The sequence below is a fragment of the Heptranchias perlo genome, chromosome 30 (genome assembly GCF_035084215.1).
Source record: "Heptranchias perlo isolate sHepPer1 chromosome 30, sHepPer1.hap1, whole genome shotgun sequence".
NCBI classification, from domain to species: domain Eukaryota; kingdom Metazoa; phylum Chordata; class Chondrichthyes; order Hexanchiformes; family Hexanchidae; genus Heptranchias; species Heptranchias perlo.
The window spans coordinates 2,138,321-2,152,500 of NC_090354.1; the positions used below are offsets into that span (position 1 = coordinate 2,138,321).

A 14,180-nucleotide genomic window follows, 5' to 3' on the forward strand; every position below is an offset into this window, starting at 1 on the left:
GGAGCTTTCAAGGCTGAGAGCGATAGATTTTTGTTAGGTGATGGTATCAAGGGTTACGGATCTAACGCAGGTAAAGGGAGTAGAATCAGCCATGATCTAATTGAATGGCAGAAGTGACTTGAGGGGCCAAATGGCCTCCTCCTGTTCCTATAGTGTTCTGCTTTATTATCTTTGGAGAGCAGGGAATATTTATACAGATTTTTCCCTCTGGAAAAATGTAACTATAAAAATAATTATCTCTATATTAAATAACCACTGCACCATTTTTGTCCAATACTAAAAAATTTTTATAAATACCTCTGCACTTTTTTTTTTGCATTTCCTGCTTCTATTTCCAACTATTGATAATGTAAGAGCAACTGAAAACTTTGGGTAGAGTCCATGATCGGGGAGTGTGTACATGGGCTGTGACTGGTACAGACCTGGGTGAACAGAGTGCCCTTTTCTCAGTCTGTGTTTTAGTTCAGAGTAATCTGCATCTTATTTCTAAAAAGCAGAAGCGAAAACAATCTGTGGTATATTGTTTTTAATTTGCTTTTTACAAAAACTTACAGGAGTTATCAAAGGTAGATTATTGAAACCAGGCGCTGTATGAATGACCTGCATCATCATACAATTTACAACTCAAGGAAACGGGAATTAGTCCGAAAAGCTGTTCAAAATGGTTACAGCAGGAAACCGCACAAACACCACTCACCATTAAAATAAAAAACAATAAATCAGGATAGACACTGCGTCAGTAATATTAACCCTGCTACACTGCCTCGTTTAAGCACATCTTGGGATCATTAACCTCAGGAGAAATTGTGGCTATGAGTCGACTAGATTGGACCCCTCCACCCGCTGCGACTCCCCCCATTAGCCTGTAGCTGAGTTTTAAAGTCTTGTGCTGATTCCCCGGATTAGTCGACTGCTGAAGCTCCCAGACTTTGCCTTTTCGAAGATCAAAAGCAGAAGCCAATACAATCTGTGGTATATTGTTTTTGACTTTGCCTTTTACAAAAACTTAAAGTAGCAGCACAGGCTGATTAGATTCAGAAAGACCCTGAGAGACCCCCTCACCCACTCCGACTCACTGATCAGACTAGGTGAGGGGGAAGGAGGGAGGGAGCAGCTGGTTTCATCTGCTAATTTTACGTTAATTGATTCAACAAAAAAAAACTTTCTGAACATCATTTATTGATTCTCACGCCCCCAGGAGAATGATTCCCCTCTCCCCCTCCCCTCCCGCCAGTGGGGACCGGATAAGATTACAGAATGAGAATTAAAGTTCCTTTTTTGTTGCTTTTAGCAATTCCCTTGGGGATTGGGTATCGAACGATTACAAGTTCACCCGTCGCGTACAATCAGCTACTCGCTCGCTCAAATAATTACTATCTAGAAACCGAGTCCAAACATTATAAGTAAATGTAACCCTAAATATTCTAAAACTAGAATGAAACTGGTTTTAAAAAAATCCTTTGGTAAATTACAGCTTTGAACATTCAGAGCTCAGACAAGGGGGTTTTCAGGGGAAGATTAATTTTTCTTTTTAAAATTGTGAAGCTCATGTTAGAGAAGCTGCTTAAACAGAACTGAAACCTTTAGACGTCGAGGAGTGTGCTAAATACAATCATCGCCGACACCAAGAATTTCCTCAATTAGTCCTACACTGAAAGGTTTGGGATAATGGTTCCCGCAGGCTTTCTTTGATGCGTGTTAGGCACTTCTAAACTCCAACATCCAAGTCTCTGCCCCCCACACACACACACTCCGTTAAAAGCAGTCTTGCCGATCCATCCTGAACCTCATCCGCAGTTAGAGGCTGTTAAGAGAAAAGATCAAAGTCACAATCAGCAGGGACGTGGCAGAATAAAGTCACTCGAGAAAAACCATCTCACCCATTAATGACAGCTCCCGGCCAGCCACTCACTTTCAGATCGAGTATCAGAGCGCAAAGAGGCTTTCAGCTGTGGAACCTTCCAGTTGATTGTTTTACAGGAGCAAAGCATCCCCCTCTCTCTGGTTTCCAGTTTTCTCCCTCTATCCCTGAAAGTACCGGGATGAGGGACTTAAATTGGGTGGATAGAATGGAGAAGCTGGGGTTGTTCTCCTTGGAACAGAGAAGGTTGCGAGGAGATTTGATAGAGGTATTCAAAATCATGAAGGGTCTAGACAGAGTGGATAGAGAGAAACTGTTCCCATTGGCAGAAGGGTCAAGAACCAAAGGGCATAGATTGGCATAGATTTAAGGTGATTGGCAAAAGAACTAAAGGTGACATGAGGAAAGACTTTTTTTTTTAAACACAGCGAGTGGTTAGGATCTGGAATGCACTGCCCGAGGGGGTGGTGGAGGCAGATTCAATCATGGCCTTCAAAAGGGAACTGGATAAGTACTTGAAACGAAAAAATGTGCAGGGCAGGGGAGTGGGTCTAGCTGGATTGCTTGTGCAAAGAGCCAGCATGGACTCGATGGGCCAAATGGCCTCCTTCTGTGCTGTAACATTTCTATGATTCTATGACACTTTCTCGGGTACAGGTTCTTGGGCGGGGGAGGAAAAGGGGGGCACCAACACCCATTGGTGTCTCACCCAACCGGATGCTCTCCACGTGAGCCCAGCGAATTTCAGCAGGCTATTTGACTGTGGAGAGCATCACAGCCACAACCAATCCTGTCCTCATGCAGCATCGATGTTAACATTGCAAAAAATTACTACACAGCGATGGGAGAGCAGGAACCCAGGCCGGTTTCTCCTTCCCCAAGCCCGGGGCTTAGAGGCAAACTGTAGCACCCCTTGACTCAGCACAGAACAGGGGAGCAGAAGAAAAGAGCTGGTCTCCAAAAGTAAAGAGTGTTGGTTTAGAGTGTCAGCTGTGGCACAGTGGTAGCCCTCTCACCCGAGTCAGAAGGTCGTGGGTTCAAGTCCAGAGATTTGAGCACATAATCCAGGCCGACACTCCCAGTGCAGTACTGAGGGAGTGCTGCATTGTCGGAGGTGCCGTCTTTCGGATGAGACGTTAAACCGAGGCCCTGTCTGCCCTCTCAGGTGGGCATAAAAGATCCCCTGCACTATTTCGAAGAAGAGCAGGGGGAGTTCTCCCCGGTGTCCTGGGGCCAATATTTATCCCTCAACCAACATCATTAAAAAAGATTATCTGGTCCTTATCACATTGCTGTTTGTGGGACCTTGCTGTGTGCAAATTGGCTGCCACGTTTCCTACATTACAACAGTGAATACATTTAAAAAGTACTTAATTGGCTGTGAAACGCTTTGGGACGTTCGGAGATCAGGAAAGGCGCTATATAAATGCAAGGCTTTCCTTCTGGTGATCAGCCTGTTCTTAATTACCTCTCAATGTCATTCCCAGCCATGGGTGAAGAGGAAGGAATTTAATCAAAGCTCAAACTGAAAAGACTTGAATTTAGGAAACACCAGTTCTGGCCCCACACAGGACCCAACAGAAGTTTGTAAACTTTATTATTGAAACATAAAATTTACACACTCAAAGGTCATGGTTGTAATCTGACACCAGACGTCATGGCCCCTGCACAGATCTGAAAGGGCTGAAGTTATTCCTTAGCATGGAGATCAGGTTGGGCAGGAGGTCTCATGGATCATTGGCTTGGAGCAATGTTTAGTCCTCAGTGGGTGTTCAGGAGGGCCACATGCTCCTGGGACCTCCCATATGCCAAGAGTGTCCAAGCCTTCTGCCTTGTGGTTGCTTGGGTGCACAGCACGGAGCTTTGAGGGACATAATGTTGAAATCCCTGTTCCCGTTAATTTGCAGATATCCCATGTTGCTGATACCAACAGATCTTTGTGTTTTGAGTTGGGATTTATCGGCCAATGAGACAACAGTCTAGGAACAGCCCTTCCCAAACCTCCAGGCCCACAAAATTCAAAAAGGCAAACCAGCCAGTAAGAAATACAAGTACAAATGGGGCTGAGTTACTTGGGCTTTTAATGAAGCAAATTGGCAGGGCTGAGGGCTGAATCTGGCCCATTGGTTGTGGTTTGGATGTTGAAGCCTTCTGGCCAAAGACAATAGAACAGTCCCTTCCTCAGCTTGACTTTTCCCAACTGCACGTTACCTGTTCTTAACACAAAGGTACAGAAACGTCTGCCACCCATCAACACGCCCACCCCGAGCATCTCCCTCATACATACCAGGTAGAACATAGAATCATGGGGTGATAGAGCACAGAAGGGGCCATTCAGCCCATTGTGCCTGCTCTTTGAAAGAGCTACCCAATTAGTCCCACTCCCCTGAACACGGACAACTCAGTGCCAAAGTAGAGGTTTGACATTTTGCAAAACTGCCAGAACTCCACCAGGACCCATTCGTACCTTATGGAATGGTGCACGAGAAGCCTAGGCTGGATACGTGCCCCCTTCCTCTTCCGGCATTAACCCACAATGTCCGTCCATTGGGTACAACATATCCACGTCCGCAATACGCAGCAGATCCTGCTCCTGATCCAGCTCACCCTCCGGATTGCCATAATTGGCCACCGGATAAGGAATGTTGGACTCTATCTCAGCAGACAGAAAAACAAAACGCTTTTCAATTTAGGTTTGCGATAAAAAGTGCAAACAAATCAGAATACATCACTGCTAACAGAGTCAAACCAAGTGTGTGCATACCCGTGTGTGTACACCCCATCCATATCACTGCATCATTTACCAAACGTCAGTCCAAAAACTGAGACATATTACACACACACGTACACAACCACACATACATGCGCACACATACAACCACACACATATATACACACAACCATACACATATAGCTCACTATCGATATATGCATGACAGACAGACATATTATATATTCACACAGACACACTTTTCCTACAGTACTTCTATTGGGAATCAGGAATTTTGGGACATAAGCAAGATTCTTCAAACAATGCTGGCTGTAGTTGATGTATTTTCTCTCCTCACACTTACCCTCGTGGTAAAAATCTGCAGCCATCAAACGCTCAGCCTAGGGGTGGATAAAGAGCAAGTGTTAGATGAAGCTCAATAAGAGTGCGCCCTCCCCCCCATCAGTGTGCCTGAGCCAGCTCTGCTCTGGCATTCCGTTAACTCCTCGGCACCACACAAGAGTTTTCAAACAAAACTGACCGGACAGCTTGCTCCGAGCCACGCTGGGTCAATCTCCAGGCACCAACTTCAATCCCAGCAGAAATGAAGAGTCCCAGGATTGCGAGACACCTGACCCACCTGCCATCGAGGAGAGATCAAGGGCTCTCACCACCCACTGCCAGCAGCCAGTTGCTCGAAGCTGCCTCACAGCAATGGTGCTGATTTGGAACAAGCTTGGAGAGTGGACAAAACTCCATTATGATCCTACGGAGGGAGGTTAACTCAAAATATCCCTCTTTTATCCAGTTACAAGCAGGCGTGTCAGAACATGCATTGTCCCTCTTCAGAACGCACTCCCCCACTCCCAGAAAGCTCAACTCATTACACAGCAGGATCTCAGTTAGAAACTGTCCGAGAGAAGTTACTGTCCATCAAATGTCAGCTGTGGCTCAGCGGGTAGCCCTCTCGCCCGAGTCAGAAAATCATGGGTTCAAGTCCCACTCCAGAGACTTGAGCACAAAATCCAGGCTGACACTCCCAGTGCGGCACGGGGGGAGCGCCGCGCCGTCGCAGGGGCCGGGCACGGGGGGAGCGCCGCGCCGTCGCAGGGGCCGGGCACGGGGGGGGAGCGCCGCGCCGTCGCAGGGGCCGGGCACGGGGGGGGAGCGCCGCGCCGTCGCAGGGGCCGGGCACGGGGGGGGAGCGCCGCGCCGTCGCAGGGGCCGGGCACGGGGGGGGAGCGCCGCGCCGTCGCAGGGGCCGGGCACGGGGGGGGGAGCGCCGCGCCGTCGCAGGGGCCGGGCACGGGGGGGGAGCGCCGCGCCGTCGCAGGGGCCGGGCACGGGGGGGGAGCGCCGCGCCGTCGCAGGGGCCGGGCACGGGGGGGGAGCGCCGCGCCGTCGCAGGGGCCGGGCACGGGGGGGGGAGCGCCGCGCCGTCGCAGGGGCCGGGCACGGGGGGGGGAGCGCCGCGCCGTCGCAGGGGCCGGGCACGGGGGGGGAGCGCCGCGCCGTCGCAGGGGCCGGGCACGGGGGGGGAGCGCCGCGCCGTCGCAGGGGCCGGGCACGGGGGGGGCGCCGCGCCGTCGCAGGGGCCGGGCACGGGGGGGGCGCCGCGCCGTCGCAGGGGCCGGGCACGGGGGGGGCGCCGCGCCGTCGCAGGGGCCGGGCACGGGGGGGGCGCCGCGCCGTCGCAGGGGCCGGGCACGGGGGGGGGCGCCGCGCCGTCGCAGGGGCCGGGCACGGGGGGGGCGCCGCGCCGTCGCAGGGGCCGGGCACGGGGGGGGCGCCGCGCCGTCGCAGGGGCCGGGCACGGGGGGGGCGCCGCGCCGTCGCAGGGGCCGGGCACGGGGGGGGGCGCCGCGCCGTCGCAGGGGCCGGGCACGGGGGGGGGCGCCGCGCCGTCGCAGGGGCCGGGCACGGGGGGGGGCGCCGCGCCGTCGCAGGGGCCGGGCACGGGGGGGGGCGCCGCGCCGTCGCAGGGGCCGGGCACGGGGGGGGGCGCCGCGCCGTCGCAGGGGCCGGGCACGGGGGGGGGCGCCGCGCCGTCGCAGGGGCCGGGCACGGGGGGGGCGCCGCGCCGTCGCAGGGGCCGGGCACGGGGGGGGGCGCCGCGCCGTCGCAGGGGCCGGGCACGGGGGGGGGCGCCGCGCCGTCGCAGGGGCCGGGCACGGGGGGGGGCGCCGCGCCGTCGCAGGGGCCGGGCACGGGGGGGGCGCCGCGCCGTCGCAGGGGCCGGGCACGGGGGGGGCGCCGCGCCGTCGCAGGGGCCGGGCACGGGGGGGGGCGCCGCGCCGTCGCAGGGGCCGGGCACGGGGGGGGCGCCGCGCCGTCGCAGGGGCCGGGCACGGGGGGGGGCGCCGCGCCGTCGCAGGGGCCGGGCACGGGGGGGGGCGCCGCGCCGTCGCAGGGGCCGGGCACGGGGGGGGGCGCCGCGCCGTCGCAGGGGCCGGGCACGGGGGGGGGCGCCGCGCCGTCGCAGGGGCCGGGCACGGGGGGGGGCGCCGCGCCGTCGCAGGGGCCGGGCACGGGGGGGGGCGCCGCGCCGTCGCAGGGGCCGGGCACGGGGGGGGCGCCGCGCCGTCGCAGGGGCCGGGCACGGGGGGGGGCGCCGCGCCGTCGCAGGGGCCGGGCACGGGGGGGGGCGCCGCGCCGTCGCAGGGGCCGGGCACGGGGGGGGGCGCCGCGCCGTCGCAGGGGCCGGGCACGGGGGGGGCGCCGCGCCGTCGCAGGGGCCGGGCACGGGGGGGGCGCCGCGCCGTCGCAGGGGCCGGGCACGGGGGGGGCGCCGCGCCGTCGCAGGGGCCGGGCACGGGGGGGGGCGCCGCGCCGTCGCAGGGGCCGGGCACGGGGGGGGCGCCGCGCCGTCGCAGGGGCCGGGCACGGGGGGGGGCGCCGCGCCGTCGCAGGGGCCGGGCACGGGGGGGGGCGCCGCGCCGTCGCAGGGGCCGGGCACGGGGGGGGCGCCGCGCCGTCGCAGGGGCCGGGCACGGGGGGGGGCGCCGCGCCGTCGCAGGGGCCGGGCACGGGGGGGGCGCCGCGCCGTCGCAGGGGCCGGGCACGGGGGGGGGCGCCGCGCCGTCGCAGGGGCCGGGCACGGGGGGGGCGCCGCGCCGTCGCAGGGGCCGGGCACGGGGGGGGCGCCGCGCCGTCGCAGGGGCCGGGCACGGGGGGGGCGCCGCGCCGTCGCAGGGGCCGGGCACGGGGGGGGCGCCGCGCCGTCGCAGGGGCCGGGCACGGGGGGAGCGCCGCGCCGTCGCAGGGGCCGGGCACGGGGGGGAGCGCCGCGCCGTCGCAGGGGCCGGGCACGGGGGGAGCGCCGCGCCGTCGCAGGGGCCGGGCACGGGGGGAGCGCCGCGCCGTCGCAGGGGCCGGGCACGGGGGGGGGCGCCGCGCCGTCGCAGGGGCCGGGCACGGGGGGGGGGGGGGCGCCGCGCCGTCGCAGGGGCCGGGCACGGGGGGGGGGGGGGGGGGCGCCGCGCCGTCGCAGGGGCCGGGCACGGGGGGGAGCGCCGCGCCGTCGCAGGGGCCGGGCACGGGGGGAGCGCCGCGCCGTCGCATGGGCCGGGCACGGGGGGAGCGCCGCGCCGTCGCATGGGCCGGGCACGGGGGGAGCGCCGCGCCGTCGCAGGGGCCGGGCACGGGGGGAGCGCCGCGCCGTCGCAGGGGCCGGGCACGGGGGGAGCGCCGCGCCGTCGCAGGGGCCGGGCACGGGGGGAGCGCCGCGCCGTCGCAGGGGCCGGGCACGGGGGGAGCGCCGCGCCGTCGCAGGGGCCGGGCACGGGGGGAGCGCCGCGCCGTCGCAGGGGCCGGGCACGGGGGGGGGCGCCGCGCCGTCGCAGGGGCCGGGCACGGGGGGGGGGCGCCGCGCCGTCGCAGGGGCCGGGCACGGGGGGGGGGGGGGCGCCGCGCCGTCGCAGGGGCCGGGCACGGGGGGGGGGGGGGGCGCCGCGCCGTCGCAGGGGCCGGGCACGGGGGGGGGGGGAGCGCCGCGCCGTCGCAGGGGCGATCTTTTGGATGAGACGTCAAACCAAGGCCTCGTTTGCCCTCTCAGGTGGACGTAAAAGATCCCATGACCACTATTTCGAAGAGCACAGGAGTTCTCCCCGGTGTCCTGTCAATATTTATCCCTCAACCAACATCACAAACAGATGATCTGGTGATTATCACATTGCTGTTTGTGGGATCTTGCTGTGCACAAATTGGCTGCCACGTTTCCTACATTACAACAGTGACTACACTTCAAAAAGTACTTCATTGGCTGTGAAGTCCTGAGGTCATGAAAGGCGCTATTTAAACGCAAGTCTTTCTTTCTTTCAAATGAGCGAGTTCGATTAGTAACGTGTTGCCAGACAGGTTTCTCCTCTCGGGCAGTACACACACCTCCCCACCACAACACTAACGCCCCAGGACCAAGTCTCAGTCGGTGAGGAGTTAGCCGATCTCAGCCAGGGGAGGTGCTGTGACGGGGCAGTGAGGCAAAGAGCAGGAGTGATCGCTACTGACTGCTGCTGAGATCTGTGCGGATCGGGCTCGGGCTCGGGCTCGGGCTCGGGCTCGGGCTCGGGCTCGGGACTGCCTGGAGCCCTGTCCCTCCTCCGACAACACTCACCAACTCGGCTCATACAGGAGGAATGGGCAGCCGGGCTGGGCACTCCGAGGGCAGCGACCACCCAGAGTCAGTGGCTTCAAGAAGAGAAACAAAATATCTTGGGATCATGCAGCACAGGAGGAGGCCATTCAGCCCATCGTGCCTGTGCCGGCTCTTTGAAAGAGCTGTCCAATTAGTCCCACTCCCCTGCCCTTTCCCCAGAGCCCTGCAAATTTCTCCTTTTCAAGTATTTATCCAATTCCCTTTTGAAAGTTATTATTGAATCTGCTTCCACCGCCCTTTCAGGCAGCGCATTCCAGATCAGAACAACTCGCTGCGTAAAAAAAAATTTCTCCTCATCTCCCCTCTGGCTCTTTTGCCAATTATCTTAAATCTGTGTCCTCTGGTTACCAACCCTCCTGCCACTGGAAACAGTTTCTCCTTATTTACTCTTTCTAAACCCCTCATAATTTTGAGCACCTCTATTAAATCTCTTCTTAACCTTCTCTGCTCTGAGGAGAACAATCCCAGCTTCTCCAGTCTCTCCACATAACTGAAGACCCTCATCCCTGGTACCATTCTAGTAAATCTCTTCTGCCGCCCTCTCTAAGGCCTTGACGTCCTTCCTAAATTGAACATAATGCTCCAGCTGAGGCCTAACCAGTGTTTTCTAAAGGTTTAGCATAACTTCCTTGCTTTTGTACTCTATGCCTCTGTTTATAAAGCCTAGGATCCCATATGCTTTTTAACAGCTTTATCAATTTGTCCTGCCACCTTCAAAAGATTTGTGTACGTGCACCCCCTTTAAAATTGTACCATTTAGTTTATATTGCCTCTCCTCATTCTTCCTACCAACATGAACCACTTCACACTGTTCTGCATTAAATTTTATCTGCCATGTATCTGCCCATTTCACCAGTCTGTCTCGGTCCTCCTGAAATCTGTTACTATCCTCGTCACTGTTTACTACATTTCCAAGTTTCGTGTCATCTGCAAACGATGAAATTACACCCTGTATATCCAAGTCCAGATCATTAATATATATCAAAAAGAGCAGTGGTCCCAACACCGACCCCCTGCATAGAGTCTGAAAAATAACCATTCACCACTACTCTCTGCTTTCTGTCTCAGCCAATTTCGTATCCACGCAGCCACTGGACCCTTTAATCCCATGGGCTTCAATCTTGCGGGATCACCGAGGGGGGGGGTGTACATACCGCCTCCCAGGCCTCTGGGTCGTTCCTGAAGAGGGTGCTGGTCAACTCAACTGACAGCCGCTTGCGGTAATCCTGAGGCTTGTCTTCGGATATCCGGAACAGCACTGCAGCAGCGTAGGTGGCTATGGAGTAGAGAGAAGGGGCAACAGTCACCTGACTAGCATTGGCGAGGGGCAATCAGAAACCACAGCACGAGCGAGGGGAGGTCACTGGTTGATAGAATTACATAGAATGCAAGCACAGAAACAGGCCATTCGGCCCCAATGGTCTGTGCCGGTGTTTATGCTCCACATGAGCCTCCTCCCGCCCTACTTTCACCTCAACCTATCAACATATCCTTCTATTCCTTTCTCTCTCATGGACTTATCGAAGTGTTGAGGGTTCAGGTGGGACCCTCATTAAGACACAGTCTATCCTGTATGACCCCGGCATTTCCTGGTCACACAGGGGGCAGCCTGACCCTCCGGTCATGTGACCTGCACTTTCCAGCTGATCAGCGGTAGGAGGAGCCCGGGCTGAATTTTTTTTTCCCGCAGAACAGGTACTGTGGTCAATTGTAGCCCACCCACCCCCCTCCCACCCCCGGCTGGCCCTGGCCGAGACCTCTCAAACAGCACCACCTTCACACCCTGGGGCTCACACAGAGCATGCCCTGCACCATCACTTACCGATTCCTTCGTTCATGGAGTGCAACATCTCAGTGAGAGGAGCTGTGGCTCCCTCACGGTCTATCTCCTCCGCTGCTTCCCGATCCTGTGCAAGTTCACACAGGACCCCAGCTGCGACACGCTGGATGTTTTCAACGGGAGAGTACAGGAGCTGGGGAACAAGAACGCACAGGACGGTTACCAGAATACGTCAGAACAAAATCTAAAACTTCCTTATTGTGTTTTAACATCGTCAAAGATACAATTTTATTCCCTTTTATGATGGACAATAGGAAAGGGTTAATCAGACCGTCCTGAAGTCTACTAATGTTATACTATCATTAAGGTCTCTTTATATTGTAGTAATGTTAACTTTTTAGCAAGCAATTAGGAAGGCAAATGTTAGGTTAGCCTTTATTGCAAGGGGGTTGGAGTACAAGAGTAAGGAAGTCTTGCTGCAATTGTACAGGGCTTTGCTGAGACCACACCTGGAGTACTGTGTACAGTTTTGGTCTCCTTATCTAAGGAAGGGGCAGCGCAACGAAGGTTCACTAGATTGTTTCCTGGGATGAGAGGGTTGTCCTATGAGGAGAGATTGAGTAGAATGGGCCTACACTATGGAGTTTAGAAGAATGAGAGGTGATCTCATTAAAACATAAGATTCTGAGGGGGCTCGACAGGGTAGATGCTGAGAGGGTGTTTCCCCTGGCTGGAGAGTCTAGAACTAGGGGGCATAGTCTCAGGATAAGGGGTCGGCCATTTAGGACTGAGATGAGGAGGAATTTCTTCACTCAGAGGGTTGTGAATCTTTGGAATTCTCCACCCCAGAGGGCTGTGGATGCTCAGTCGTTGAGTATATTCAAGACTGAGATCAATAGATTTTTGGACACTAAGGGAATCAAGGGATAGGGCGGGAAAGTTGAGTTGAGGTCGAAGATCAGCTTATGATCTTACTGAATGGTGGAGCAGACTCCAGGGGCCATATGGCCTACTCCTGCTCCTATTTCTTATGTTCTTTTAACCTTTGCCTGTTAAGCAGGGAGGTTTAAGTCAATGTAAAGTACTACTGGGCTATTGAACCAGGGCTGACCCTGCATCAATGGTCAACTGGGCTATTGAACCAGGGCTGACCCTGCATCAATGGTCAGTTTCAGGGTGAAGTAATGAGGTTTAATTAAAGACTTGCCATTGAATCAGTGAGGAGAAACAATTAGTTCTGCAAAGGAAAACATCTGGGTATATATCATCTTTTAATTGGGGTTTCTGTACAAGCAGGAGATTGACTGGTATGGAACGGTACTGAATCAAAGATTAAAACTTTAATTCTAAGCTTCTCGGTAGAATAGCAATTATATAGAACAAGGGTGAAACTATCGACAAGATAACAAAATTGGAGAGTTGTACCTGCCTATGAAAAAAGAGCTTGTTAAGTAAGGAAATCTAAAGTTATTGATAAGGGATGTCCATTAAATTCTCCTTCTATGGAGTTGTATTTTAATTTTTATATAATTACATAATGCAGAATTGGGTGATTGTCACATCGAGGCAGTGAGAAATGTGTTGCCCCTGACTACACTTCAAAAGTACTTCATTGGCTGTAAAGCGTTTCGGGACATCCCGAGGTCGTGAAAGGCTCAATCAAAAGGCAAGTTCTTTCTTCCAGACATTTTTCACAACCCGTCTGGATGTATAGATTGAGGAGGGGGTGCAAGGAAAGACAGGGGTCTCAGTTTTAACACACGGGCCGCTTACCTGGACGAAGAGTGGGATTGTGTTGAGCTGAGTGATGTTAGCCTGGTTGATGTGATCGCGGGCGAGAATGTGCAGTGCGCCAGTGCAGCCTTCCACAATCTCGTCCATTCGCACTCCGTCCTGGGGGAATCAGGTCACAGGTCAGTACAGATTCTGCCAATCACAGGCGTCCACAGAGTACATAAGGTGCTTTTCACTGTAGTTTAGTTATTTCAATACTCTTTCCCCCTGCCCCAAAGGTGCCGGCTGTCACTGAGGTAACAGTTCTACAGACACCAGCGGCTTCCCACAATCGCACCCAAAGGGGCCATTTTAAAGCGGGAGCCTAGACGGTCGGCTATTCAACCAATGGAGGCATCACAGTCGAGACCAATCTCACCGCATAGACGCCTTGGCACAATTTAAAATTTTAAATACAACAGGTGAGGTGCTTAAGGTGAGGCACACAGGGTAGGGGAAATCCAGGGTGCTTAGACCCATTTACCTACGTACCATGTATTGCTGTTGTCCACCTCCAGACGCTTGTCGGTGTGTGTCCTGATGAGCTTTCACCAGGAGCTGGACTAGTCGGGGAATGACACCGCTCTCTCGGAGAGGAGTGTGATTAGCGGGGCACAACGCCAAGTTACGGACAAGTCCAACTGTAGCCTGGGGGCGGAGAGAGGAAAGAGAAAGCACGGAACAAATTAAATCGGTACAAATTACATCATTCTGAAGACAGGCGACAGACAGTGAGTGACAGGTGGGAGAGAGATAATTGTATCGATGTGATTTATATCAATTAGTGTTAATTGTATTCAGATGGTGCATATCCATTGACAACTCTTGCATCCATTTATAAGAGAGCTGATCTATGGTGTGGTGGGTGTAATGTGGAGTGCTGTGAATAAAGGCTTGGAAGCAACTGAAGACCAGGCTCCAGTATTCCATCCTTCACCACCGGGCTATTCAATTTATAACAGAGAGCGCAGTTAAATGTCACACCGAGCGACCTTTCACCTTGATCAGTGGCCAGTGGAAGGGCTGGTTGAGGAGTTTGACCACGGCAACGATGCCGTAATTGACGCGCACGTTGTTCTGGGCCATCTCGGCCTCGGGGTGCCTGCTGGTGAGATGCCGGAGGGCACAGACTGCCGGCTCAGTGATGTCCTCCTTCTCGCCCGCCCTCAGTACCGTGTGGACCAAAGCCTCGATGCCATCCACCTGGCACACCACCATCTTGTTCCTGGCATTGTTGCAGGTGAGGTTAGAGAGGATACCAGTGGCACAGGTCAACACATTGATGTCATCTGAAGCCAGGAGCTGGACCAAGGTGGTGAGAAGCGGCTCCAGCCCCTCCTGTGGGCAAGAACACACATTGGATCAGTGATTATACAACTCACACCTACAACAGCAGCTCTAC

The 14,180-nt window shown here is 56.1% G+C and overlaps 1 protein-coding gene across 1 annotated transcript in view; it reads right to left on the reverse strand.

Moving 5' to 3' along the window:
* Positions 1-511: 511 nt before the first annotated feature.
* LOC137300232 (catenin beta-1-like) overlaps positions 512-14,180 on the reverse strand; it is a 65,682-nt gene continuing 52,013 nt past the window's right edge. The window contains exons 8-15 of the mRNA XM_067969333.1: positions 13,778-14,116; positions 13,271-13,426; positions 12,779-12,898; positions 11,048-11,198; positions 10,380-10,501; positions 4,936-4,972; positions 4,329-4,513; positions 512-1,804 (exon numbers count right to left, since the gene is read on the reverse strand). Coding sequence (XP_067825434.1) covers positions 4,353-4,513; positions 4,936-4,972; positions 10,380-10,501; positions 11,048-11,198; positions 12,779-12,898; positions 13,271-13,426; positions 13,778-14,116 — 1,086 coding nt within the window. The 3' untranslated portion in view covers positions 512-1,804; positions 4,329-4,352. The remainder of the gene's footprint in view (positions 1,805-4,328; positions 4,514-4,935; positions 4,973-10,379; positions 10,502-11,047; positions 11,199-12,778; positions 12,899-13,270; positions 13,427-13,777; positions 14,117-14,180) is intronic.